The sequence below is a fragment of the Antedon bifida genome, chromosome 11, assembly GCF_963402885.1.
Source record: "Antedon bifida chromosome 11, ecAntBifi1.1, whole genome shotgun sequence".
NCBI classification, from domain to species: Eukaryota; Metazoa; Echinodermata; class Crinoidea; order Comatulida; family Antedonidae; genus Antedon; species Antedon bifida.
The window spans coordinates 7,750,442-7,777,160 of NC_136236.1; the positions used below are offsets into that span (position 1 = coordinate 7,750,442).

The following is a 26,719-nucleotide window of genomic DNA, read 5'->3' on the forward strand; positions in this document are numbered from 1 at the left end:
AAAAAACAGTTTCTCCTCCTACCTCTACACACTGCATTCATCTCAAATATGTTGGACCAGCCAAGTTTTAACTGACATTCTGAAACTGTACATTTTTTCAGAAAGTATTAAGCAATTTAATAGACAATACATATGTCTATACGGCACGGGCCTATCCGGCCATGTATACACGGTATAATGTTTGCCTCAAAAAATTGTACAGGCACATTACAGAATTAGGGAGGTTAAAGCTAAGACCTCCATTCCAAGCCGAAGTAACGTCTAACATACACCTGATTCTTGGTATTGTATCTCGATTTCTCTAGTATCATAGGAACATTCGGTAAACACAGCATCACATGTATCACCTGCTATCATAGACCATAACCTAATTCATAAGCTAATGATACAGGTACCACATGTGATACACATGAGGCTCTGTATTTCCAAATTCTCCTATATACTGGAGAAATATGGTCATGTAGAAACTAAGAACCGGGTAACATAAGAGGCATTTCAGATGCATGACGTTAAGTGTGCGTTCACATGTTCAAGTTTCTCTATGTTGTTGTCTACACTAGAAGGAATGATCGACATTTTTTGATTCACATAAAATCTGCTGCAATAGTGTTTACAGTAATAAGCTTATTGAGCACGCGGAACAAATGTTATATATCTCTTATGAAATCGTCATCGGTCATGAGATGCATCTGTTACGTAGGCCCTACACGTATATCGTTATCCGGGCCCTCCGTATTTAGGTGAACTTAGGACGTATCAATTGCATCGGTACAAATGTGAGAATCAGCATCCTTATAATTATCAAAAATTGAATATGCCATAATTCATAATTTTTTTATATAAAATTAATTACATTTCATTTCTTTTTGTACATTCGTCGTTTTGTTCCGCATAAAATTGTATCGGTTGAAAAATGTGTTGTCATTCAACCGGGGGCTCAGCTGTGTAGTGCTTTGAATCTTGTTTATTTTCAGGCACAGTTTGACCCTTAGCCTAATAATAATTATTGTATTTATACATTAATACTTCTAAAGTATAATGTACAATACCTTCAAGCGTAATATCTTTCATTTTGCTCTTCTATGAAGAAATAATCCCACAATGAAAAAAAAATTAGCAGAATTCATGCATCATCGTCATTTAATAATATGGTAATAAGGGCCAAAGTAACATCAACAAGTATTATTATATCCTTGTGTATACATTTTAATGACTGTACTGTTGGAATGGCACGTCCAATCGGCTACAGAAGCTCTTTGGTTTCTTTTAGCACAATACAGCTATCTGTTTTTTCAAGAATAATACAAAAAATAATTCTTCATCGTAATGTACGTACCTGGGAACTGTAATAATTATTATTTAACGCATTGTTCACGGTTTTCAGGTACATCCTTTGGTACTGAGTATACTTATTTAGTTTTTTACGGTTTTCAAGAGTTTATCCAGTAATCAAATAACTACAATATCAGCAAATGTGTTTGATGGTTTGACATCATTGACAATAATTTGAGTGCTTTCTATTGTTTATCATACTTTTGAAAATAGTATATTTTCGTTTTAATATAACATTTATTTGTATATTATTTCATTTGTAGGCTAATCCTTTGCAATACTGGATGTTTTTTATTATGATTGATGTATCCGTTATTCTAACATAGGCTCCTGTAGTTGTAGTGTGTGTATTAATGTTTTGATTCGTTAGTTTTACAGTAAATTATTATTATCACTTAAATGTTATTAAATGAAAAATAATGTAATTATGAGAGGACTCTGTTAGTTATCCCCCGTACGGTGGAATAGCACCGGTTCTTTATTCGCACGTGCAACAAATCGGACCTAATTTGGATTGTAGGTCTACGTACATTATTCACGTTATCCGTCCGTAAGATTAACTTAAGTTGACATGTGAACATAGCATTTTCCAGAGTTTATCCATTTATCTGATTTTCAAGTTTTATAAATAAAGAGACCACAATCAAACAACTGGTCTCTTGATTTCTTCCCTCACATTGTATGGTTCAGTAATAGCTTGCTTGTGAGGTGATATCTATTTCTACATTTTATAATTTCCCCTCTCTCAGATTTGCACCTCATAATTAGCCTGCCTTTGACAATTATTCGTGTGTCAGAGAAAGTCTAAATCGGCCACTGAAATGAAGAAAAAAATTACATAACTGTACTATGAAATATAGCAGAAAAACTAGATTGTTATTCTAGTTATTGTATTGTTATATAGTAGTTTTACAATACCTCTTGGAAATGTGTGTATATTGATTTATTTGCAGGTATTTAGATGATAACGCTATAACTACCATAGAGCAAGGTGCATTTTCTGCGTTTGCTTCTGAGATAATACCTAACTGTGTAACAATTTAATAATCTACATGCAGTTGTTTGTATGCTCTGAACAATTTATCGGTCTACCAAATTCTATTTTACATACAACACACTACGTAGGCCTTTTGTGGTCATAGTCTGTAAAATGTTAAAACGTTTTAATAGAAATACACGTATTCGTAAGGCCACTGGCATTGAACACCCGATTTCTCGTACGGTTGGACGTTGATAGAAAATAAACAACCCCAACAGTTTCTCCTCCTACATCTACACACTGCATTCATCTCAAATATATTGGACCAACCAAGTTTAAACTGACATTCTGAAACTGTACATTTTTTCAGAAAGGATTAAGCAATTAGACAATACATATGTCTATACGGCACTCTATCTGTGTATACACGGTATAATGTTTGCCTCAAAAAATTGTACAGGCACATTACAGAATTAAGGAGGTTAATGCTAAGACCTCCATTCCAAGCCGAAGTAGCGTCTAACATACACCTAATTCTTGGTATTGTATCTCGATGTCTATAGTATCATAGGAACATTCGGTAATACAATATCACATGTTTCACATGTATCACCTACTATCATATACCATAACCTAATTCATAAGCTAATGATAGAGGCATGTGATGTCATGATGTTCTGTATTACCAAGTTGTCAGAAAAACAACGTCAACAGTCTCTCCTCCTACCTCTACACACTGTATTCATTTAAAATACGTTAGACCAGCTTAGTTTAAAATGACATTCTGCCGTATGAAACACAGACAGTGTCACAAAAACGACGTTTCTAATACCCCTTTCACACCAAAACACCGGGGCGTCAACTCCGTAGTGTCTCCGGAGTTTTGCTTATTTGGTGTGAAAGGGTTATATAACATTGTTATGAGGTCATTCAATCTTAATTAGGGTGAACCTAGAACAAATTGCAACTTAAGTGTTTGTTTAGTTTGTCTGGCTGAAATTGTCCAAATGAATATCAAATAAAGATAACCAAAAGGAAACTAATATTAGCATAATTAAATTACAGTATATGACGTCATACGTCATAAACATTACGAATGCTTTTTCGATCTCCAATCAAACAAAATAAGACTACGAAAACGTCGTTATGAGAGGCATCTGTTATCTATGTTGATGTATTAATACTGTATGTAAACAATGATAATATAAGGGCCGAAGTAATATCAACAAGTACTATTATTTTCTAACTAGTATTATACAATTACTATTGCACTGGCACTCCTAATCGGCGACAAAAGCATTTTGGCTTCTTTTGGCACAATGCAGTAGCTATTTTTTGTTTTTAGAAAGTAATAACATTATAATAACATAATATGGTTGTTTACTGTACCTTGAAACTATACATATCATTATTATTGCTTTTTCACGGTTTTCAGGGATTTGGGCAGTAATAAAATAACAACATTACCAGCAAATTTGTTTGATGGTTTGACATCATTGACAGAACTGTGAGTACTTTCTCTTGTTTATCATACTTTTGAAAATAGTATATTTTCGTTGTAAGATAACCACAATTATTATAGTCATCGTTTTACTTGTTATGCTTTACAATTACAGAATATTTATCCAAATCTAAAATAATATTCCCAGTGTTTTTTGTAGTTTTTTTATTATTATTATCATAATAATGATAAAAGAAAACTGTAAACTATACATATCATTATTATTGCTTTTTCACGGTTTTCAGGGATTTGAGCAGTAATAAAATAACAACATTACCAGCAAATCTGTTTGATGGTTTGACATCATTGACAGAACTGTGAGTACTTTCTCTTGTTTATCATACTTTTGAAAATAGTATATTTTCGTTGTAAGATAACCACAATTATTATAGTCATCGTTTTACTTGTTATGCTTTACAATTACAGAATATTTATCCAAATCTAAAATAATATTCCCAGTGTTTTTTGTAGTTTTTTTATTATTATTATTATAATAATGATAAAAGAAAACTGTAATTTTTTTACCACAATGCAGTGCTTGGATTCGTCTGTTTTATTACAGTAATTTTTTTATAACTGGTATGTTTTATTAAATGAGAAATTACATAATTATTATAAAATACATATTAATTCATAAGACTTTGCAGACAATATGTCACTCTGTGTTGCACGCTGTGATAATCAAAACTAATTTACAAATCATGTAATTATTTAAAAACTGCACCACTACTAGCATGGTAAGGAACATTTCGCATTATGTTACTATTATACAATTCGTATCAAATCAGTAGTACATCTATGGACAACATTCTTCAGAAAAAACCCAATTTCAGAAAGGATTTAGCAATTAGACAATATATATGTCTCTACGGCACCTTATCCATGTGTACAAGTTATAATTTTGGCCTCACAAAATTGTACAGTCACATTTCAGAAGGTGGTTAAAGCTAAGACCTCCATTTCAAGCCGAAGTAACGTCTAACATACACCTGATTCTTGGTATTGTATCTCGATTTCTGTAGCATCGTAGGAAAATTCGGTAATACAGCATTATTCACATGTTTCATATGTATCACCAACTATCATAGATCATAACCTAATTCATAAGCTAATGATACAGACACCACATATGATATGAGGTTCTGTATTACCAAATTGTGCTATATACTGGGTAAATAATTGTCGTATGTGAAGACTGAGAACTGGGTAACATAACAGGCATTTCAGATGCATGACGTTAAGTTTGCGTTCACATGTACAAGTTTCTCTATGTGGTTGTCCACACGAGAAGGAATGCTCGACATTGTTTCGATTACGTAAAATATTCTGCAATAGTGTTGAAAGTAATAAGTTGAGCAGCACGCGGAACAAATGTTATAATATATCTCGTACGTATGAAATCGTCATCATGAGATGCATCTGTTACGTAGACCCTACACGTATATCGTTATCCCTCCGTATTTCGGTGAACTTAGGACTTATCAGTTGCATCGGCACAAATGAGAGAATCATCATCCTTATAATTATCGAAAATTTAATATGCCATTATTCATAAATTGTTTGTCTAAAATGAATTACATTTAATTTATTTTTGTATATTCTTCATTTTGTTCCGCATAAAATTGTATCGGGTGAACAATGTGTTCAACCAGGGGGCTCAGCTGTGCTGTGCTTTGAATCTTGTTTATTTTCAGGCACAGTTTGACCCTAAGCCTAATACTAATTATTGTATTTATACATTAATACTTCTAAAGTATAATGTACAATACCTTCAAGCGTAATATCTTTCATTTTGCTCTTCTATGAAGAAATAATCCCACAATGAAAAAAAAATTAGCAGAATTCATGCATCATCGTCATTTAATAATATATGGTAATAAGGGCCAAAGTAACATCAACAAGTATTATTATATCCTTGTGTATACATTTTAATGACTGTACTGTTGGAATGGCACGTCCAATCGGCTACAGAAGCTCTTTGGTTTCTTTTAGCACAATACAGCTATCTGTTTTTTCAAGAATAATATAAAAATTAATTCTTGATCGTAATGTACGTACCTGGGAACTGTAATAATTATTATTTAACGCATTGTTCACGGTTTCAGGTACATCCTTTGGTACTGAGTATACTTATTTATTTTTTTACGGTTTTCAAGAGTTTATCCAGTAATCAAATAACTACAATATCAGCAAATGTGTTTGATGGTTTGACATCATTGACAATACTTTGAGGGTTTACTTTGTTTATCATACTTTTGTAAATAGTATATTTTCGTTGTAATATAACATTTATTTTTATATTATTTCATTTGTAGGCTAATCCTTTGCAATACTGGGTTGTTTTATTATGATTGATGTTTTTCCGTTATTCTAACATAGCCTTCTGTAGTTGTATTGTGTGTATTGATGCTTGGATTCGTTAGTTTTACAGTAAATTATTATTATCACTTAAATATTATTAAATGAAAAATAATGTAATTATGAGATGAGTCGGTTATTTATACCCCGTACGGTGGAATAGCACTGGTTCTTTATTCGCACGCGCAACAAATCGGACCTAATTTGGATTGTAGGTCTACGTACATTATTCACGTTATCCGTCCGTAAGATTAACTTAAGTTAAAATGTGAACATAGCATTTTCCAGAGTTTAGCCATTTTTCTGATTTTCAAGTTTTATAAATAAAGAGACCACAATCAAACAACTGGTCTCTTGATTTCTTCCCTCACATTGTATGGTTCAGTAATAGCTTGCTTGTGAGGTGATATCTATTTCTACATTTTATAATTTCCCCTCTCTCAGATTTGCACCTCATAATTAGCCTGCCTTTGACAATTATTCGTGTGTCAGAGAAAGTCTAAATTGGCCACTGAAATGAAGAAAAAAATTACATAACTGTACTATGAAATATTGATTGTTATTCTAGTTATTGTATTAGTTATATAGTAGTATTATACTCTCTTTGTGTATATTGATTTATTTGCAGGTATTTAGAGAATAACGCTATAACTACCATAGAGCAAGGTGCATTTTCTGCGTTTGCTTCTGAGATAATACTTAACTGTATAACAATTTAATAATCTACATGCAGTTGTTTGTATGCTCTGAACAATTCATCGGAATACCAAATTCTATTTTACATACAACACACTACGTAGGCCTTTTGTAGACATAGTCTGTAAAATGTTAAAACGTTTTAATAGAAATACACGTATTCATAAGGCCACTGGCGTTGGACACCCGATTCTTGTACGGTTGGACGTTTATAGAAAATAAGCAACCCCAACAGTTTCTCCTCCTAACTCTACACACTGCATTCATCTCAAATATGTTGGACCAGCAAAGTTAAAACTGACATTCTGAAACTGTACATTTTTTCAGAATGGATTAAGCAATTATATGTCTATACGGCACCCTTTCCATGTATACACGGTATAATGTTTGCCTCAAAAAAGTGTACAGGCACATTACAGAATTAAGTTGGTTAAAGCTAAGACCTCCATTCCAAGCCGAAGTAACATCTAACATACACCTGATTATTGGTATTGTATCTCGATTTCTATAGTATCAAGGAACATTCGATAATACAACATCACATGTTTCACATGTATCATCTACTATCATATACCATAACCTAATTTATAAGCTAATGATAGAGGCATGAGATGTCATGATGTTTTGTATTACCAAGTTGTCAGATAAACAACGTCAACAGTTTCTCCTCCTACCTCTACACACTGTATTCATTTAAAATACGTTAGACCAGCTTAGTTTAAAATGACATTCTGCCGTATGAAACACAGACAACGACGTTTCTAATACCCCTTTCACACCAAAACACCGTGGCTTCAACTCCGGAGTGTCTCCGGAGTTTTGCTTATTTGGTGTGAAAGGGGTATAAAACATAGTTATGAGGTAATTCAATCTTAATCCAGTAAAAAATAAGTCAAAATTATGGTGAACCTAGAACAAATTGCAACTTAAGTGTTTGTTTAGTTTGACTGGCTGAAATTGTCCTAATGAACATCAACTAAAGTTAACCAAAAGGAAACTAATATTAGCATAATTAAATTACAGTATATGACGTCATACGTTATAAACATTACGAATGGTTTTCGATCGCCAATCAAGCAAAATAAGAATACGAAAACGTCGTTATGAGAGACATCTGTTACCTATGTTGATTCTGCTGGTTCTTTTGATAGTTAATAACCGACACCAATATAAACTTACCTTTCATATGGTAGAGCCCGTACTGATACTTTTAAATACTCAGGTATAGTACGGTTTCCCAAACTGTGTTACGATCAGAAATAATCTTATTGGAGAGTCGATTTTTTAAGTTTAAACACAGTTTAAAGTAACATTTTATAGATTTGTAACTTTTCATATTTTATAAACAAAAGTTATGCAAATGTACATGATTTTTAGATTGTACTTTACTCTGAATTTTTAACTTTTATAGGCCTAAAATCAGAATGTTCTGATAGCAACTGTATTTTTATATTGTAACACTTTAATTAGCATGTTATAAGTAGCATATTTTTTCTATGTATTTTTTTATATTTATTGTTATAATTTCGGTTTTATTTTATCGTTCTAGTTGACAGGGGCTGGTCAAGCGCATCACAAGATGACAGTTTTATTACTTTTGCTTTTCCGCTACTCCCCTGTTATACTCTATGCCTATGTTTTTTTTTTTTTGTTATGTAGGAAGATCGAAAATAAAATAAATAAATAAATATACAGTAGTGTGGTACGTAGGCCCTACACGTATATAGCCTTATCCATTCGTAGTTAGGAAAACTTATGACGTAATAATTTCATTGTCACAAATCAAATACTGCTATTTTCTTCCTCTATAATATAGCGTTATCCCTCCGTTACTACAGTAGTGGTAAGATGGGCTTAGGACGTATCAATTCCATTGGCACGAATGAGAACATTTTATGAGAACTCATCCTTACTGTTACTGTAACCGTCTTCTTCTACAGATACATGTACATCATTGACGAATACATATTATCCGTTTACTTCACTGATGATCGAGATCCACATTTACACCATGCTATACACTTTAATTTTTATTTCAACTTTTTTGATTTCTATAACATTGAGATTTAATTATTTAATTATAATTATCGAAAGATGTTGTTATTCATAAATCTGAGGTATATTAATTGCTTTTCATTTGTCATTTTGTCACTATTCGTCAGATTTTATTTTAGGTCAAAGTCGTTTGTTCCGCAGAAAATTGTATTAGGGTTTACTATGTTGTCATTCAACCAGATTTTACTACTAACACTGGCATTATACTTTTAGGCCTTTTGTGTCACAATATAGCTATTTGATGTTGTCGTTGTTGTTTCGAAATTAATACAAATAAATAATCCTTAATCATACTGTTCTTTGGTAGGCATACTATACATATCAATATTTGATTCTTTTTTAACGGTTTTCAGGTACTTGTACGATAACCAAATAACTACAATATTAGCAAATGTGTTTGATGGTTTGACATCATTGACAGAACTGTGAGTGCTTTCTCTTGTTTATCATACACTTGAAAATAGTATATTTTCGTTGTAATATACATTTATTTTTATTTCAACTTTTTTGATTTCTATAATATTGAGATTTAATTATTCAATTATAATTATCGAAAATTGATGTTCTTATTCATAAATCTGAGGTATATTAACTGCTTTTCATTTGTCATTTTGTTACTATTCGTCAGTCGTTTGTTCCGCAGAAAATTGTATTAGGGTTTACTATGTTGTCATTCAACCAGATGTTACTACTAACACTGGCTGTATACCTTTACTCTTTAATTCATTTACTGTAGAACCACCGGCAGACGTGTGAAATTATGCCATAATGAAAAATTAAATAGCAGAATACATGGATCATCATCATTTAATAAAATGTGTGTTTGTAATAGGGCTATTGTCGGTTGTATTGTATTGTAGATGTTGATCCATATCCACGAATGATATTATTATTGATATTGTAATTACATTGAGTAAAAGCAGTTAATGAAAAATAGTTGTAAAATGTAAATAATGATAATATAAGAGCCGAAGTAATAACAACAAGTACTATTATTTTCTAACTAGTATTATACATTTACTATTGCACTGGCACTCCTAATTGGCGACAAAAGCATTTTGGCTTCTTTTGTCACAATGTAGTAGCTATTTTTTGTTGTTTTTAGAAAAGTAATAACATTATAATAACATAATATGGTTGTTTACTGTACCTTGAAACTATACATATCATTATTATTGCTTTTTCACGGTTTTCAGGGATTTGGGCTTAAATCAAATAACAACATTACCAGCAAATGTGTTTGATGGTTTGACATCATTGACAGGACTGTGAGTACTTTCTCTTGTTTATCATACTTTTGAAACTAGTATATTTTCGTTGTAAGATAACCACAATTATTATAGTCATCGTTTTACTTGTTATGCTTTACAATTACAGAATATTCATGCAAATCTAAAATAATAATACCTGATGTTTTTTGTTGTTTTTTTATTATTATTATTATCATAATAATGATAAAAGAAGACTGTAATATTTTGCCATAATGTATTTTGCTTGGATTCGTCTGTTTTTTTACAGTATTTTTTGTTATTATAACTGGTATGTTTTATTAATTGAGAAATTACATAATTATTATAAAATACATAGGCCTATTAATTCATCATTCTTAAGAGTTTGCAGACAATACGTCACATTGTGTTGCACGCTGTGATAATAAAAACTAATTTACAAATCATGTAATTATTTAATAACTGCACCACTACTAGCATGGTAAGGAACATTTCGCATTATGTTACAATTATACAATTACGTATCAAATCAGTAGTACATCTATGGACAACATGTGAGCACAGAATATTTTAACGAAGATAACTTAATTTCTTCACTTGAACATTCTAATTTATCATCAAACTTTTCTATATTTGGACTAAACTGTCGTAGTATTGTTAATAAGTTTGACTTAATCTCAAACTATTTAGACTCACTCGTACATGCCTTCTCCGTCATTGCCTTCAGTGAAACCTGGTTAACCGAAAAAGATAATATTAATCTATACCAGTTACCAGGCTACAGTTTGATTCACAATGATAGGAAGGATAAGAGAGGTGGTGGGGTAGCGTTCTATGTTACCAACAAACTAACATATATTATTAGAAATGATCTGTCATCTTGTATGACTGAAGCAGAGACTATTTTTATTGAGATTGAGTTAGAATCAGGAAATAATGTTATTTGTGGTATAGTTTATAGACCACCCTCACGTTCCTTGCAAAAGTTTGATGATGAATTAACATGTGTAATGCAAATGATTAATCTAGAAAAAAAGAAAGCTTACCTTGTGGGAGACTATAACATAAACTTACTCCAACAATCTACCGACAACACTATCCAATCACACTTAGACACAATATTTTCTCAGTCATTTCAGCCAATCATAAAAAGTCCTACTAGAATATCCGATAATTGTGCTTCAATAATTGATAACATTTATTGCAACATCGATTCTTTTACTACGTCCCTTAAAAGTGGAATACTAATTACTGATATTTCTGATCACTTCCCAATATTCTGTGTAGATACTTTGGAAAAACATAATAAGCAATATCCTCGATTTGTATATAAACGACAATACTCTCCTCAACAAACGGAGTATTTTTTACAAGAATTACAAAGCAATCAGTGGAATGATGTGCTACCCTCAAATAATGCGAATGTTGCTTATCAAAATTTTACAAACACTTTAAATAAAGCAATTGATAATTGTTTCCCTTTAAAACGAATTAGAAATAAGGCGAACAAATTAAAATCTCCTTGGATCACAGCTGAATTTGCCAGAGCTATCTCTCAGAAACATAAATTATATAAAAAGTACAAACAAAATAACACCACTACTAATAAAAGTACGTACATACATTTTAGAAACAAGTTAACCACTACTATTAGAAATCGGAAAAAAGAATATTATATGGTCCAGTTTGAACAAAATAAACAAGATATTAAAAAAACGTGGACAATCCTAAATGATATAATGGGTAGGAAAAAGACTACCAATTTGCCTACAAAAATACAATTGGGTACTGAGACTTTCTCTGATAATGATGAGAAAGCTGATGCATTCAACTCTTTTTTTTATTAATATTGGAGAAAAACTAAATAATAAATTTAGACATGAATGTCAAAATGATCAAATCACCCACAGAACTTTCTGAAAGGGAAATTTTACCTCTTCAATGTTTTTTAAACCTGTTACTGAACATGAACTTAACCACTATATTAAAAACACAAAGAATACTTCTCCTGGCCATGATGGTATAAGTGCCCAACTCATAAAATCTGCTTCCCCGTTTATTTTAAAACCTTTATTGCATATTATTAATACGTCATTATCATCGGGCTGTGTCCCGGCTGATATAAAAATTGCTAAAGTTATCCCGATATTTAAGAATGGTGACATCTCAGATATAAATAATTATCGGCCTATCTCCATATTACCCTTTTTTTCCAAAATATTTGAGAGGATTGTGTATGATCAAACGATTTGTTACCTCTCAAAATATAACGTACTGAGTAAAACACAATATGAGTTTAGACAACACCATTCAACTAGTCATGCTTTAATACAATCGATTGAAAAAATCACAAACGCTATTGAGAATAAAGAGTTCACACTAGGAGTTTTCCTTGATTTATCAAAAGCGTTTGATACAATCGATCATGATATATTATTAGATAAATTAAGATCTTATGGTATAAGAGGAGTTCCGCTAAACTGGTTCTCAAACTATCTTAAAAAAAGACTACAATACACATTTATTGTTAATACTGCATCTAGTAAAATGACAGTAAACACTGGAGTTCCTCAGGGATCCATATTGGGTCCATTATTATTTCTTATATTCATTAATGATATTAGTCTAGCATGTAACCATGTAGACATGATTATGTATGCAGATGACACAAATGTGTTTTATAGTCACAATGATGTTAGTCAAGCTTTTGATACAATGAACCAGGAGTTATCTATACTTTCGGACTGGTTTATTGCTAACAAATTAACGCTAAATGTAAACAAATCAAAATATGTTATATTTAGGGCTAGAAATAAGTCAGCTGACACTACCTCACTAGAATTGAAGATGGGAAATGAATGTATTGTAAAAGCTACTGAAGTTAAATTTCTAGGCTTATTTCTGGATGAAACTTTATCGTTTAATTTTCATGTAAATGAGGTAGCAAACAGTATTTCTAGAATAATTGGTGTCTTAAACAAAGTGAAGTCTATGTTATCAAGTAAATTCTTGTTAACGGTATACAATGCACTTATATTACCTAGAATAACGTATGCTATCACAGTATGGGGTGCTACTTCTGCTACAAATTTAAACCGTATACATATTCTCCAGAAAAAAGCACTTAGAAATATTTGTCATGTTCATTTTATGCATCCTTCTCATCCACTTTTTATTTCGACCCAAACATTAAATATGTTTGACCTTTATACGAAACACACTGCTATATTTATGTATCAATATAAACATAATCTATTACCTGAATCATTTAATAACTTATTTAGTACATCTGCCTCATTCCATAATTACTTAACTAGAAACAGGTCAAACTACTGTCCACAACTAAAACGCACCAAAGTCGGACAGCAATGTATTTCCTACCAAGGAACACATATTTGGAATAATTTAACAGACTATATAAAACAATCCCCCACTTTAAGTTTGTTTAAACAGAGATTAAAGCAATATTATGACAATAGAAATATTTAAGTTAAGTAAATCACATTATGTTATTTTGGTTTGTTCTTTTTTTGTTTGTACTGATTGTTTGATCTTTTTGTTAGGGTTACATGCTTAAAGCACTTGTGCTTATTTTGTATCCCATTCCATTATCTTATTATTTGTATTGTATTTGTATATGTTTTTATTTGGATTATGGAATAAAAATGTCGATGAATTGACATGTAAAAAAAAAAAAAAAAAACATTCTTTAAAAAACAAGGCCAACAGCCATTAAGTCGCGTGCTACAATGCATAGTGATACCGGACCGACAGACAGACCGACAGACCGACAGACAGACCGACAGACAGACCGACAGACAGACAGACAGACAGACCGACCGACATAGTGAACTATAGAGTCGCGTCCACGCGACTAAAAACAAGTTTCAGACAAGATTTAGCAATAGACAATACATATGTCTCTACGGCACCTTATCCATCTTGTGTACAAAACAAAATTGTAGAGTCACATTTCAGAAGTTGGTTAAGACCTTGTGGAGCCGTGAAATGTGCAAAAAGTTAAAGCGATCAGTTTTGACGTTAAATGTGCAAAAGGTATTCTACAAATGTGCAAATCATTTCTTCAGTCAAATTCCTATTACATTTTATATTTTTAGTTCGTAGGTCTTTCAGAGTAGAAATAACAATAGGAAAAAGAGTATAATAAATTTAAAATGTTCAATATTTTAAAAACTAATTATACTGTTGTATTTTATTATAATCAAAGGCTCTAAACCGCCTCGGCTAAATTCAACTCGCCCTCAAATCAACTCGGCCTCAAGTCAACTCGGCCTCACGTCAACTACAGTAGGCCATGTTAAAGTATGAAACGGAAAAAGTGCAAATAAATGGGACAAAATCATTCTAATGAACAGAAGAAAAATAATTAAAACGAAGGACGCATGTATAGGGATGAATATTAGTATGAATGTGAATGTTATATGCACGATTCAAAATAGCACAAAGATTTCGCAATTTGAATCTGCACAAGCTTGTTTATTTTGAAATTGCGCAATTTTAATAACATTTTATTCTTTTAATGCGTTACCCTCTTCATAAAAAAACATCATTTCAATATAACATAAGATTTAGTGGACCTAAACTATGGAATAAACTACCTTCAAATATTAAAGATGCTGTATCTAAGAAAAATATATATCACATCCAAGTATTAATTTTTATTATATTACATTTTATGATAATAATTATAATAATGAGTAACAAGAAGACGAACAGTTCTTAACTTATACCAAAATTATTTTTTTTAGTTATTTTCTTATTTAGTTTAACCCATGTTATGTAAATTTATATTTTGTTATTTCTTTAGGCCTATTTTATTTTTTATTTTCTTTTTCTGTGTAGTTTAAATCTCATCTTTGTTTAGGCATGTCTGTCACAAGCTTTTTGCTTTTTTTGAACATGCCTTCTTCAATTAAATTACCTTTTTTTACACCATTTTGTATACTGTTTTAATTTGAAGAAAATAAATGTTACTTTGAATTGAATTGAATTGACTTTATTTTATATTATTTTTATATTTATGCGTAACAAGTTTATTTTAACTTTGGTTTTATCAAATATTAAGATACATTGCACTATTTTTAAATTTTAATCGAGTATTTGGATTCAATTTGCGCAAGGAATTCCACCCAATTTTCAATTGCATAAATTGTTCAAACCTCGCATAACAAAAACAAATGTTACATAAAATGTAGAAAATCTAATGGACACAGTACATTGTATCTTGTACATTTCCAATAAGAGGACTTTTATTACGAACTTTTCTTCAGTAAGTGTCTAAAATCGTGTTCCGGTACTTTGGTGTGATAGAGACTAAAAATTCCTTATTAAAAAATACAAATTCTTGACTTATATCATAATCAACATTATTGTAAGAATAATTAATTACATAAACCAAAGATAATAACATTGATATTGTTAATTAAAAAATATATATACTTCAGGCAACCCCCGATCGTACATCTTCAATTTTATGTTCGCCGTGTATACTTGAAAACAGGACTTTTGTTCATGAAATTTTGTAAAAAATTTGTTAATCATGATGTCATGCGATTTTATTCTTCAAAATACATCATACATACATTAAATCGCAAACTTTAAAGTTTTTATTCAGAAAAAAGCTTGTCCCACAGTTTTATGTCATATACCGTCACATAATTTAAATGTGCCGTCTACAGTTTAATGAATGGCAGGGAAAAATTGATTGTGCGTTGTAAACATGCGAAGACATGGAAATAAATCTAACCGCAAATTATTTTCAATAAAAGAGCTAAAAAAAGCTAATAAAACAAGGTTTTATAAAAATTACAGTTGCGTACCTTTTGAATGTCATATCCGAACGGTATAGAACTCATTAAATAATTATAATTTCTGGGGTTTTTTTCAACTGGAAGTACAATTTATTCATGTATCTAGCAGTATGCACTCCGTCTCCGCTGTCAGACATGCGTGATGTGTGACAGGGTGATCCTGTCCTGTCCTATACTAAATACATCATCTCCGTCAAATTTCCCATTGTTTCTTTGTGACGGAGATGTGACGGAGTTGACGGTCAGTGACGGATTTGACTTTTTGCTATTGCCAGGGGCTTTTTTGTTGTAAATTTTGTTTTGTATATCTTTATCATGTTATTACATTGTATATCTATGTGAATATGGTCGAGTTGACGCACCTCAGTTGACGTGAGGCCGAGTTGACGCACCTCAGTTGACGTGAGGCCGAGTTGACTTGAGGGCGAGTTGACTTGGGGCCGACTTGAATTTAGCCGAGGCGGTTTGGAGACTTTGATTATAATAAAATACAACAGTTTAAGTTTTTATAATATTGAACATTTTAAATTTATTATAGGCCTACTCCTTTTCCTATTGTTATTTTTACTCTGAAAGACCTACAAACCAAAAATATAAAATGGAATAGGAGTTTGGTTGAAGAAATGCTTTGCAGATTTGTAGAATACCTTTTGCACATTTAACGTCAAAACTGATCGTTTTTACATTTAACGGCGAGATGTTTGCACATTTGCGGGTTATGGATTTTTACAGATTTGCACATTTGAAGGTAAAATGTTTGCACAAATGTGGTTGTTTGCACATTTTAAGCTAAAATGTTTGCACAAATGTGGTTGTTTGCACAAATGTGACTTTTTGCACATTTCACGACTCCACAGACCTCTATTCCATGCCGAGTAACGTCTAACATACATCTGATTCTTGGTATTGTATCTCGATTTCTCTAGTATCATACGGAAATTCGGTAATACAGCATCACATGTTTCACATGTATTACCTACTATCATATACCATAACCTAATTCATAAGCTAATGATACAGGCACCACATGTGATATACATGAGGCTCTGTATTACCAAATTGTCTTATATACTGGGGAAATAATTTTCATATGTGAAGACTGAGAACCCGGTAACATAACAGGCTTTTCAGATGCATGACGTTAAGTTTGCGTTCACATGTTCAAGTTTCTCTATGCGGTTGTCCACACGAGAAGGAATGCTCGACATTTTTTCGATTACGTAAAATATTCTGCAATAGTTTTTACAGTAATAAGCTTATTGAGCACGCGGAACAAATACACAATACAGCTATCTGTTTTTTCAAGAATAATACAACAAATAATTCTTGATCGTAATGTACATGAGAACTGTAATAATTATTATTTAACGCATTGTTCACGGTTTCAAGTACTATCCCTTGGTACTGTGTATACTTATTTATCGTATTTTTTACGGTTTTCAGGATTTTATACAGTAATCAAATAACTACAATACCAGCAAATGTGTTTGATGGTTTGACATCATTGACAATACTTTGAGTGCTTTCTATGGTTTATCATACTTTTGAAAATAGTATATTTTCGTTGTAATATAACATTTATTTTTATATTATTTCATTTGTAGGCTAATCCTTTGCAATACTGGATTTTTTTTTATTATGATTGATGTATCCGTTATTCTAACATAGGCTCCTGTAGTTGTAGTGTGTGTATTAATGTTTTGATTCGTTTTACAGAAAATTATTATTATCACTTAAATATTATTAAATGAAAAATAATGTAATTATGAGAGGACTCGGTTATTTATCCCCCGTACGGTGTAATAGCACTGGTTCTTTATTCGCACGTGCAACAAATCGGACCTAATTTGGATTGTAGGCCTACGTACATTATTCACGTTATCCGTCCGTAAGATTAACTTAAGTTGAAATGTGAACATACCATTTTCCAGAGTTTATCCATTTATCTGATTTTCAAGTTTTATAAATAAAGGGACCACAGTCAAATAATCTTGATTTCTTCCCTCACATTGTATGGTTCAGTAATAGCTTGCATGTGAGGTGATATCTGTTTCTACACTTTTTAATTTCCCCTCTCTCAGATATGCACCTCATAATGGCAAAATTAGCCTGCCTTTGACAATTATTCGTGTGTCAGAGAAAGTCTAAATCGGCCACTGAAATGAAAAAAAAAATTACATAACTGTACTATGAAATATAGCAGAAAAACTTCATTGTTATTCTAGTTATTGTATTGTTTTATAGTAGTTTTACAATACCTCTTGGAAATGTGTGTATATTGATTTATTTGCAGGTATTTAGATGATAACGCTATAACTACCATAGAGCAAGGTGCATTTTCTGCGTTTGCTTCTGAGTTAATACTTAACTGTGTGACAATTTAATAATCTACATGCAGTTATTTGTATGCTCTGAACAATTTATCGGTCTACCAAATTCTATTTTACATACAACACACTACGTAGGCCTTTTGTGGTCATAGTCTGTAACATGTTAAAACGTTTTAATAGAAATACACGTATTCGTAAGGCCACTGGCGTTGGACACCCGATTCTCGTACGGTTGGACGTTTATAGAAAATAAACAACCTCAACAGTTTCTCCTCCTACATCTACACACTGCATTCATCTCAAATATGTTGGACCAACCAAGTTTAAACTGACATTCTGATACTACATTTTTTCAGAAAGGATTAAGCAATTAGACAATACATATGTCTATACGGCACTCTATCCATGTATACACGGTATAATGTTTGCCTCAAAAAATTGTACAGGCACATTACAGAATTAAGGAGGTTAAAGATAAGACCTCCATTCCAAGCCGAAGTAACATTTAACATACACCTGACGTGTGAAATTATGCCATAATGAAAAATTAAATAGCAAGTACTTCTACTCTTTTTTACGCTTTCTTTCCCAATTTTTCTTTCCTTATGGTAGGATAATTTTTTTTCTCCAGATTTATAGGGGACGTGCGGAGGGTGCGCCCCCCTGTACAATGTATAATTTTTGCCTCACAAAATTGTACAGTCACAGAAGAAGGTTAAAGCTAAGACCTCCATTCCAAGCCGAAGTAACGTCTAATATACACCTGATTCTTGGTATTGTATCTCAATTTCTCTAGTATCATAGGAACATTCGGTAAATACAGCATCACATGTATCACCTGTTTTCATAGACCATAACCTAATTCATAAGCTAATGATACAGGCACCACATGTGATACACATGAGGCTCTGTATTTCCAAATTCTCCTATATACTGGAGAAATATGGTCATGTAGAAACTAAGAACCGGGTAACATAAGAGGCATTTCAGATGCATGACGTTAAGTGTGCGTTCACATGTTCAAGTTTCTCTATGTTGTTGTCTACACTAAAAGGAATGATCGACATTTTTTGATTCACATAAAATCTGCTGCAATAGTGTTTACAGTAATAAGCTTATTGAGCACGCGGAACAAATGTTATATATCTCTTATGAAATCGTCATCGGTCATGAGATGCATCTGTTAGGTAGGCCCTACACGTATATCGTTATCCGGGCCCTCCGTATTTAGGTGAACTTAGGACGTATCAATTGCATCGGCACAAATGAGAGAATCAACATCCTTATAATTATCGATAATTTAATATGCCATTATTCATAAATTGTTTGTATAAAATTAATTACATTTAATTTATTTTTGTATATTCTTCGTTTTGTTCCGCAGAAAATTGTATCGGGTGAACAATGTGTTGTCACTCAACCAGGGGGCTCAGCTGTGTAGTGCTTTGAATCTTGTTTATTTTCAGGCACAGTTTGACCCTTAGCCTAATAATAATTATTGTATTTATACATTAATACTTCTAAAGTATAATGTACAATACCTTCAAGCGTAATATCTTTCATTTTGCTCTTCTATGAAGAAATAATCCCATAATGAAAAAAAAATTAGCAGAATTCATGCATCATCGTCATTTAATAATATGGTAATAAGGGCCAAAGTAACATCAACAAGTATTATTATATCCTTGTGTATACATTTTAATGACTGTACTGTTGGAATGGCACGTCCAATCGGCTACAGAAGCTCTTTGGTTTCTTTTAGCACAATACCGCTATCTGTTTTTTCAAGAATAATATAAAAAATAATTCTTGATCGTAATGTACGTACCTGGGAACTGTAATAATTATTATTTAACGCATTGTTCACGGTTTCAGGTACATCCTTTGGTACTGAGTATACTTATTTCTTTTTTTACGGTTTTCAAGAGTTTATCCAGTAATCAAATAACTACAATATTAGCAAATGTGTTTGATGGTTTGACATCATTGACAATACTTTGAGGGTTTACTTGGTTTATCATACTTTTGAAAATAGTATATTTTCGTTGTAATATAACATTTATTTTTATATTATTTCATTTGTAGGCTAATCCTTTGCAATACTGGATTTTTTTTATTATGATTGATGTATCCGTTATTCTAACATAGGCTCCTGTAGTTGTAGTGTGTGTATTAATGTTTTGATTCGTTAGTTTTACAGTAAATTATTATTATCACTTAAATATTATTAAATGAAAAATAATGTAATTATGAGAGGACTCGGTTATTTATCCCTCCGTACGGTGGAATAGCACTGGTTCTTTATTCGCACGCGCAACAAATCAGACCTAATTTGGATTGTAGGCCTACGTACATTATTCACGTTATCCGTCCGTAAGATTAACTTAAGTTGAAATGTGAACATACCATTTTCCAGAGTTTAGCCATTTTTCTGATTTTCAAGTTTTATAAATAAAGAGACCACAGTCAAACCATTGGTGTCTTGATGTATTTCCTCACATTGTATGGTTGAGTAATAGCTTGCTTGTGAGGTGATATCTGTTTCTACACTTTATAATTTCCCTTCTCTCATATTTGCACCTCATAATTAGCCTGCTTTTGACAATTATTTGTGTGTCTGAGAGAAAGTCTAAATCGGCCACTGAAATGAAGAAAAAAATTACATAACTGTACTATAAAATATTGATTGTTATTCTAGTTATTGTATTGTTATATAGTAGTATTATAATACCTCTTGGAAATTTGTGTATATTGATTTATTTACAGGTATTTACATGATAACGCTATAACTACCATAGAGCAAGGTGCATTTTCTGCGTTTGCTTCTGAGTTAATACTTAACTGTGTAATAATTTAATAATCTACATGCAGTTGTTTGTATGCTCTGAACAATTCATCGGACTACCAAATTCTATTTTACATACAACACACTACGTATCGTAGACATAGTCTGTAAAATGTTAAAACTTTTTAATAGCTCGAAATACACGTATGCTTTAGGCCACTGGCGTTGGACACACGATTCTTGTACGGTTGTACGTTTATAGGAAATAAACTACCCCAACAGTTTCTCCTCCTACCTCTACACACTGCATTCATTCTGTTTTTTCAAGAATAATACAAAAAATAATTCTTGATCGTAATGTACCTGGGAACTGTAATAATTATTATTTAACGCATTGTTCACGGTTCCAGGTACTATCCTTTGGTACTGAGTATACTTATTTATTGTATTATTTCACGGTTTTCACAGGGATTTATCCTATAATAAAATAACAACATTAGCAGCAAATGTGTTTGATGATTTGACATCATTGAAAGAACTGTGAGTGTTTCTCTTATTTATCATACTTTTTAAAATAGTATATTTTCGTTGTAATATAACATTTATTTTTATATTATTTCATTTGTAGGCTAATCCTTTGCAATATTGGATTTTTTTTATTATGATTGATGTATCCGTTATTCTAACATAGGCTCCTGTAGTTGTATTGTTTGTATTGATGCTTGGATTCGTTAGTTTTACAGTAAATTATTATTATTACTTAAATGTTATTAAATGAAGTAATTGAGAGGCGTCTGTTATTTATCCCTCCGTACGGTGGAATAGCACTGGTTCTTTATTCGCACGCGCAACAAATCGGACCTAATTTGGATTGTAGGCCTACGTACATTATTCACGTTATTCGTCCGTAAGATTAATTTAAGTTAAAATGTGAACATAGCATTTTCCAGAGTTTAGCCATTTTGCTGATATTCAAGTTTTATAAATAAAGAGACCACAGTCAAACCACTGGTGTCTCGATTTTTTCCCTCACATTGTATGGTTGAGTAATAGCTTGCTTGTGAGGTGATATCTGTTTCTACACTTTATAATTTCCCTTCTCTCATATTTGCACCTCATAATTAGCCTGCCTTTGACAATTATTTGTGTGTCAGAGAGAAAGTCTAAATCGGCCATTGAAATGAAGAAAAAAATTACATAACTGTACTATGAAATATTGATTGTTATTCTAGTTATTGTATTAGTTATATAGTAGTATTATACTCTCTTTGTGTATATTGATTTATTTGCAGGTATTTAGAGAATAACGCTATAACTGCCATAGAGCAAGGTGCATTTTCTGCGTTTGCTTCGTCACTGTTAAGACTGTAAGTTAATACTTAACTGTGTAACAATTTAATAATCTAAATGCAGTTGTTTGTATGCTCTGAACAATTCATCGGACTACCAAATTCTATTTTACATACAACACACTACGTATCGTAGACATATTCTGTAAAATGTTAAAACTTTTTAATAGCTCGAAATACACGTATGCTTTAGGCCACTGGCGTTGGACACCCGATTCTTGTACGGTTGTACGTTTATAGGAAATAAACAACCCCAACAGTTTCTCCTCCTACCTCTACACACTGCATTCATTTTAAATACGTTGGACCAGCCAAGTTGTAAATGACATTCGGCTGTATTAAACACAGTGTCACAATAACGACGTGTCTAAAACATTGTTACGAGGTAATTAAATCTTAATCCAGTATAGAGATAAGTCAAAACTAGGGTGAATCTAGAACAAATTGCAACATAAGTTTTTGTTTGGTTTGTCTGTTGATATTGTTCAAATGAACATCATCTAAAGTTTAAAAAAAATGAAAACAAGAAGTATGCTTATCTTGCCGAGTAGGACACAATAAAGTGCTGAATATAATATACTACTCCAAATCTAGGTTCCCACTACTTGGACGCAATGCAACGACGTAGGCAAAACGCAAATGAGTTGAACAATCACAACAATTCGGATGACCTATTATGTTATGTCGTGATTGGTCAAATTGCTTCCTTTTACGTCCTTACGTTAAGTGGGATCCAAGATAACTCTCCAATCATCTTACGGTTAGTAACGTACAGGGTTTAACCAATAATGAGAAATGTCCACAGCGACCCCAACTCAACTTTGGCTTTCTTCATGACCTAACACCACTGAATATTTTACATATTTTTATTCTTAAATGTTTTTTGCAGGAGGATAGAAGGCAACGGATTAAAAAATTACAAAGATAGTACTTTTGAAAACTTGATCAGCATAAACTACTTGTAAGTATTCACATAGTTTTATTAATATAATATACCATACATGAACCTACAAGCAAGTCGGTGTGAAGTTTATATATTAATATTGGTTCCATCAAATTAACTTAAAGAAATTGAATTTCATATAAAATATAAGGTAACTTAAATCTATAAGTAACTTAAAATCAACATAGTCAGGTAAGAAAGTATTATCGAATTACTATGTCGACATAGTAAGACATTTCGACATAGTGAATTCGATAATAATAATTATTGTATTAAACTTGTATTATTGTATACCCAACAAACATAAACAATAACAAATAATAAAACCAGACTTTTAATTTTCTATTTTTTTAGTTTTAATAATGTTTATCATTGCCGTAGTAAAAACAGACAAAATAAACGCCAATCTGACTTTCATTTTTACAGTTTTTTCATATAATTTTTTTTTTCGATCCATGGTCAAAGTGAATAACTATCATGTGATATCAAAATGCCACATTCAACAAAACAATTCAAAAATCCCTTTTCAGGAGGACGAATAAGATTTCGTAATAATGCAATATATACACGTTTACATTACAAATAATACTGTTTTTATTTATACATCACCAAAATAGGGAATCGGATTTTCCTCGCATATGCTGCCTTGTTGGTGACATTGAAATCTGCAAGCCGACCGATGTCTTTGCTTCATGCAAAGACTTACTAAAAAGAGAAGTCTTACGGGTGTTGATGTTCCTTATTGGGATATCATCCGTCATCGGAAATTTAGTAGTAATAATTTCAAGATGTTATGAAAAGGATGACAACACCGGTAATATCAACAGCAGTGCGAAAAAAGTTCAAACCACACTGATCACCAACCTTGCCGTGTCCGACCTGTTAATGGCTATTTATTTAATAACAATTGCAAGTGCGGATGTTTATTACAGAGGACGATACTGGGTAGTTGCAAAGGATTGGAAGGACAGCTTCCTGTGTAGCTTTTCCGGGGCTGTTTCTACTCTTTCGGGTGAATGTTCGGTGTTTACTTTAATTGTTATGAGCGTTGATCGCGCTGTTAACATCGTAAACCCATTTAGCACTCGACGTCTCAACCGCAAATACTGCAGAATTCTCATCGGAATCGCTTGGCTGGTTTTCCTTGTGCTTAGTTTTCTACCAGTTGTGCACAAACTAAACCTCATCGACATACCGTATTTCGGCGACAATTACTATGGAAAGCAAAGCGTATGTCTTGCACTTCCGCTAACCAGAAGCCGATGGCCAGGATGGGAGTACGCCGTTGCCATATTTGTTGTGTTTAATGGAATAGGTTTTATCGTCATCGCTGTGAGTTATGCCACCATTTTCTTCTCAGTTCAGAGGTCAGGAGCCACCGTCTGTAGAAGACAAAAACGAAAGGAGCAATTAAAAATGGCGCGGAAATTAGGAATCATTGTCTTTACCGATTTCTGTTGCTGGTTCCCGATAATCCTAATGAGTTTCTGTTCAGAAATGGGGTGGTGGGATATTCCTGAGGAAATTTACGTGTGGGCAGCGACGTTTATTATACCGATAAACTCGTCGGTCAACCCTTATCTTTTCACAATTGCCTATATGTGCACATGTAAACATAAGTAAGCCCAAGTTCCCACTGAGTTACACGTAAAAAGTGTTTCGCCGGAAGCTATAAAATATGTTTTGTACTACAAAACAATTGATAGAGAACGTGTTTATTGAAAATTAAATAAAAGTGGGACGATCCCATAAAAGACGTAAAAAAGTACATTACATATACATTTATCGCTGTAGTTTAGTGGATTGTATTAGGTTTATGTATGTAAGATTTGGTAGATAAAATGTAGGCTTAGTTTTTAATTTAATTATTGATGTTGGCTTTTACATTAATATATATTCATTTATCGATGTAATTTGGTGGATTGTATTCAATTTATGTAAGATTTGGTATATAAAATTTAGTTTTTATTTCAATTGATGTTGTTTTTTTCATTAATTATAACATATACAATTATCGATATAGTTTGGTGGATTTTGTGAATTTATGTAAGGTTTGGTAGATAAAGTATTTACTGTATTTTTATCATTAAAATTAATGTTGGCTTTTCACTAATCATTAAGATAAAATTATTAATGTGAACATTTCGTACGTTAGGCCTATATTAAACAAATAATATTTGTTTAGCATCCCGGTCCCTAATACGGATGAAGTGGAGCGACATGATTGTATTTTTCCTTTAGAAAAAACGAATTGCTGATGTGGGGTACTATGTCCGTTTTGATGACATACCGTAAAATCTATTTTTCAAAAAGCCGACCTCGAAAAGAAGCCCATCTCGAAAAGATACCCAATTCGAAAAGAAGCCGCTCCTTAGTTTGAAAAAAAAAATAATCTCGAAAAAAAGCCCATCTCGAAAAGAAGCCCCTTTTGTGGTTTGAAAAAGTGATCTCGAAAAAATTCCCATCGCAAAATCAAGCCCATTGGGGTTTCTTTTCAATATAGACTGCATTTATGCAAAAGGAATAGAAATGTATGATCGTGTTATCATATAAATGTATTAATGAATCCTTTTAATAATTAAAATTATCTGACGAAGTGGTACTTTGATTGTATCTTCTACTTGTCTGCTCCCTTGGCAAATATATGTAAAATTGGCAGGAAATGTCTAAAAATAATATTGTTGTACAGTGTAGCAATTGACAGCATTCATTGAGCCCCCCCTCTTTAGTTTTAAAAAGTAATCTCGACAAGAAGTACATCTCGAAGAGGCACCCAGCTAAGAGCCCTAAAAAATAAGATGCCCACGGGCCTTATTTCAAAGTTTTACGGTATAGTCACTTATCGATGTACAGTGTAGTTTAGTCAATTTTGGTAGATAAGATGTTGTTTTATTTCAGTGTATATGTTTACTTTTTCATTAATATAACATTTACATTTAATGATGTACAGAAGGTCGAATGTATTGTTTTATGTAAGATTTGGTAGATAATGTAGTATTTATTTCAATTGATGTTGGCTTATTTCATTAATATAACCTATACATTTATGAATGTAGTTTGGTGGATTGTATTTAGTGTTTTGTAAGATTTAGTAGATAAAATGTAGTATTTATTGCAATTGATGTTGGCTTATTTCATTAATATAACATATTCATTTATCGATGTAGTTTGGTGGATTGTATTAGTTTTATGTAAAATTTAGTAGATAAAATGTAGTATTTATTTCAATTGATGTTGGCTTATTTCATTAATATAATCTATACATTTATCGATGTAGTTTTGTGAATTGTATTAGTTTTATATAAGATTTGGTAGATAAGATTGTGTTTTA

General features: G+C 31.9%; 1 protein-coding gene and 1 long non-coding RNA gene across 2 annotated transcripts in view; both read left to right on the forward strand.

The window, feature by feature from the left end:
* Positions 1-629: 629 nt before the first annotated feature.
* The window catches only part of LOC144856498 (uncharacterized), a 92,138-nt gene continuing 66,048 nt past the window's right edge, over positions 630-26,719 (forward strand). The window contains exon 1 of the long non-coding RNA XR_013614929.1: positions 630-776. This is a non-coding gene — a long non-coding RNA (uncharacterized LOC144856498). The remainder of the gene's footprint in view (positions 777-26,719) is intronic.
* LOC144856466 (G-protein coupled receptor GRL101-like) lies at positions 9,314-26,562 on the forward strand. The gene is made up of 6 exons (XM_078714482.1): positions 9,314-9,346; positions 18,275-18,312; positions 22,427-22,463; positions 23,335-23,406; positions 24,006-26,370; positions 26,464-26,562. Exon 5 carries the CDS (start codon positions 24,121-24,123, stop codon positions 25,009-25,011), a length of 891 nt encoding a protein of 296 aa, XP_078570608.1. The 5' UTR covers positions 9,314-9,346; positions 18,275-18,312; positions 22,427-22,463; positions 23,335-23,406; positions 24,006-24,120; the 3' UTR covers positions 25,012-26,370; positions 26,464-26,562.

Coding starts and splice junctions, on each gene's coding strand:
- LOC144856466 (XM_078714482.1), top strand. CDS start 24,121: ATGTTCCTTATTGGGATATCATCCGTCATCGGAAATTTAGTAGTAATA.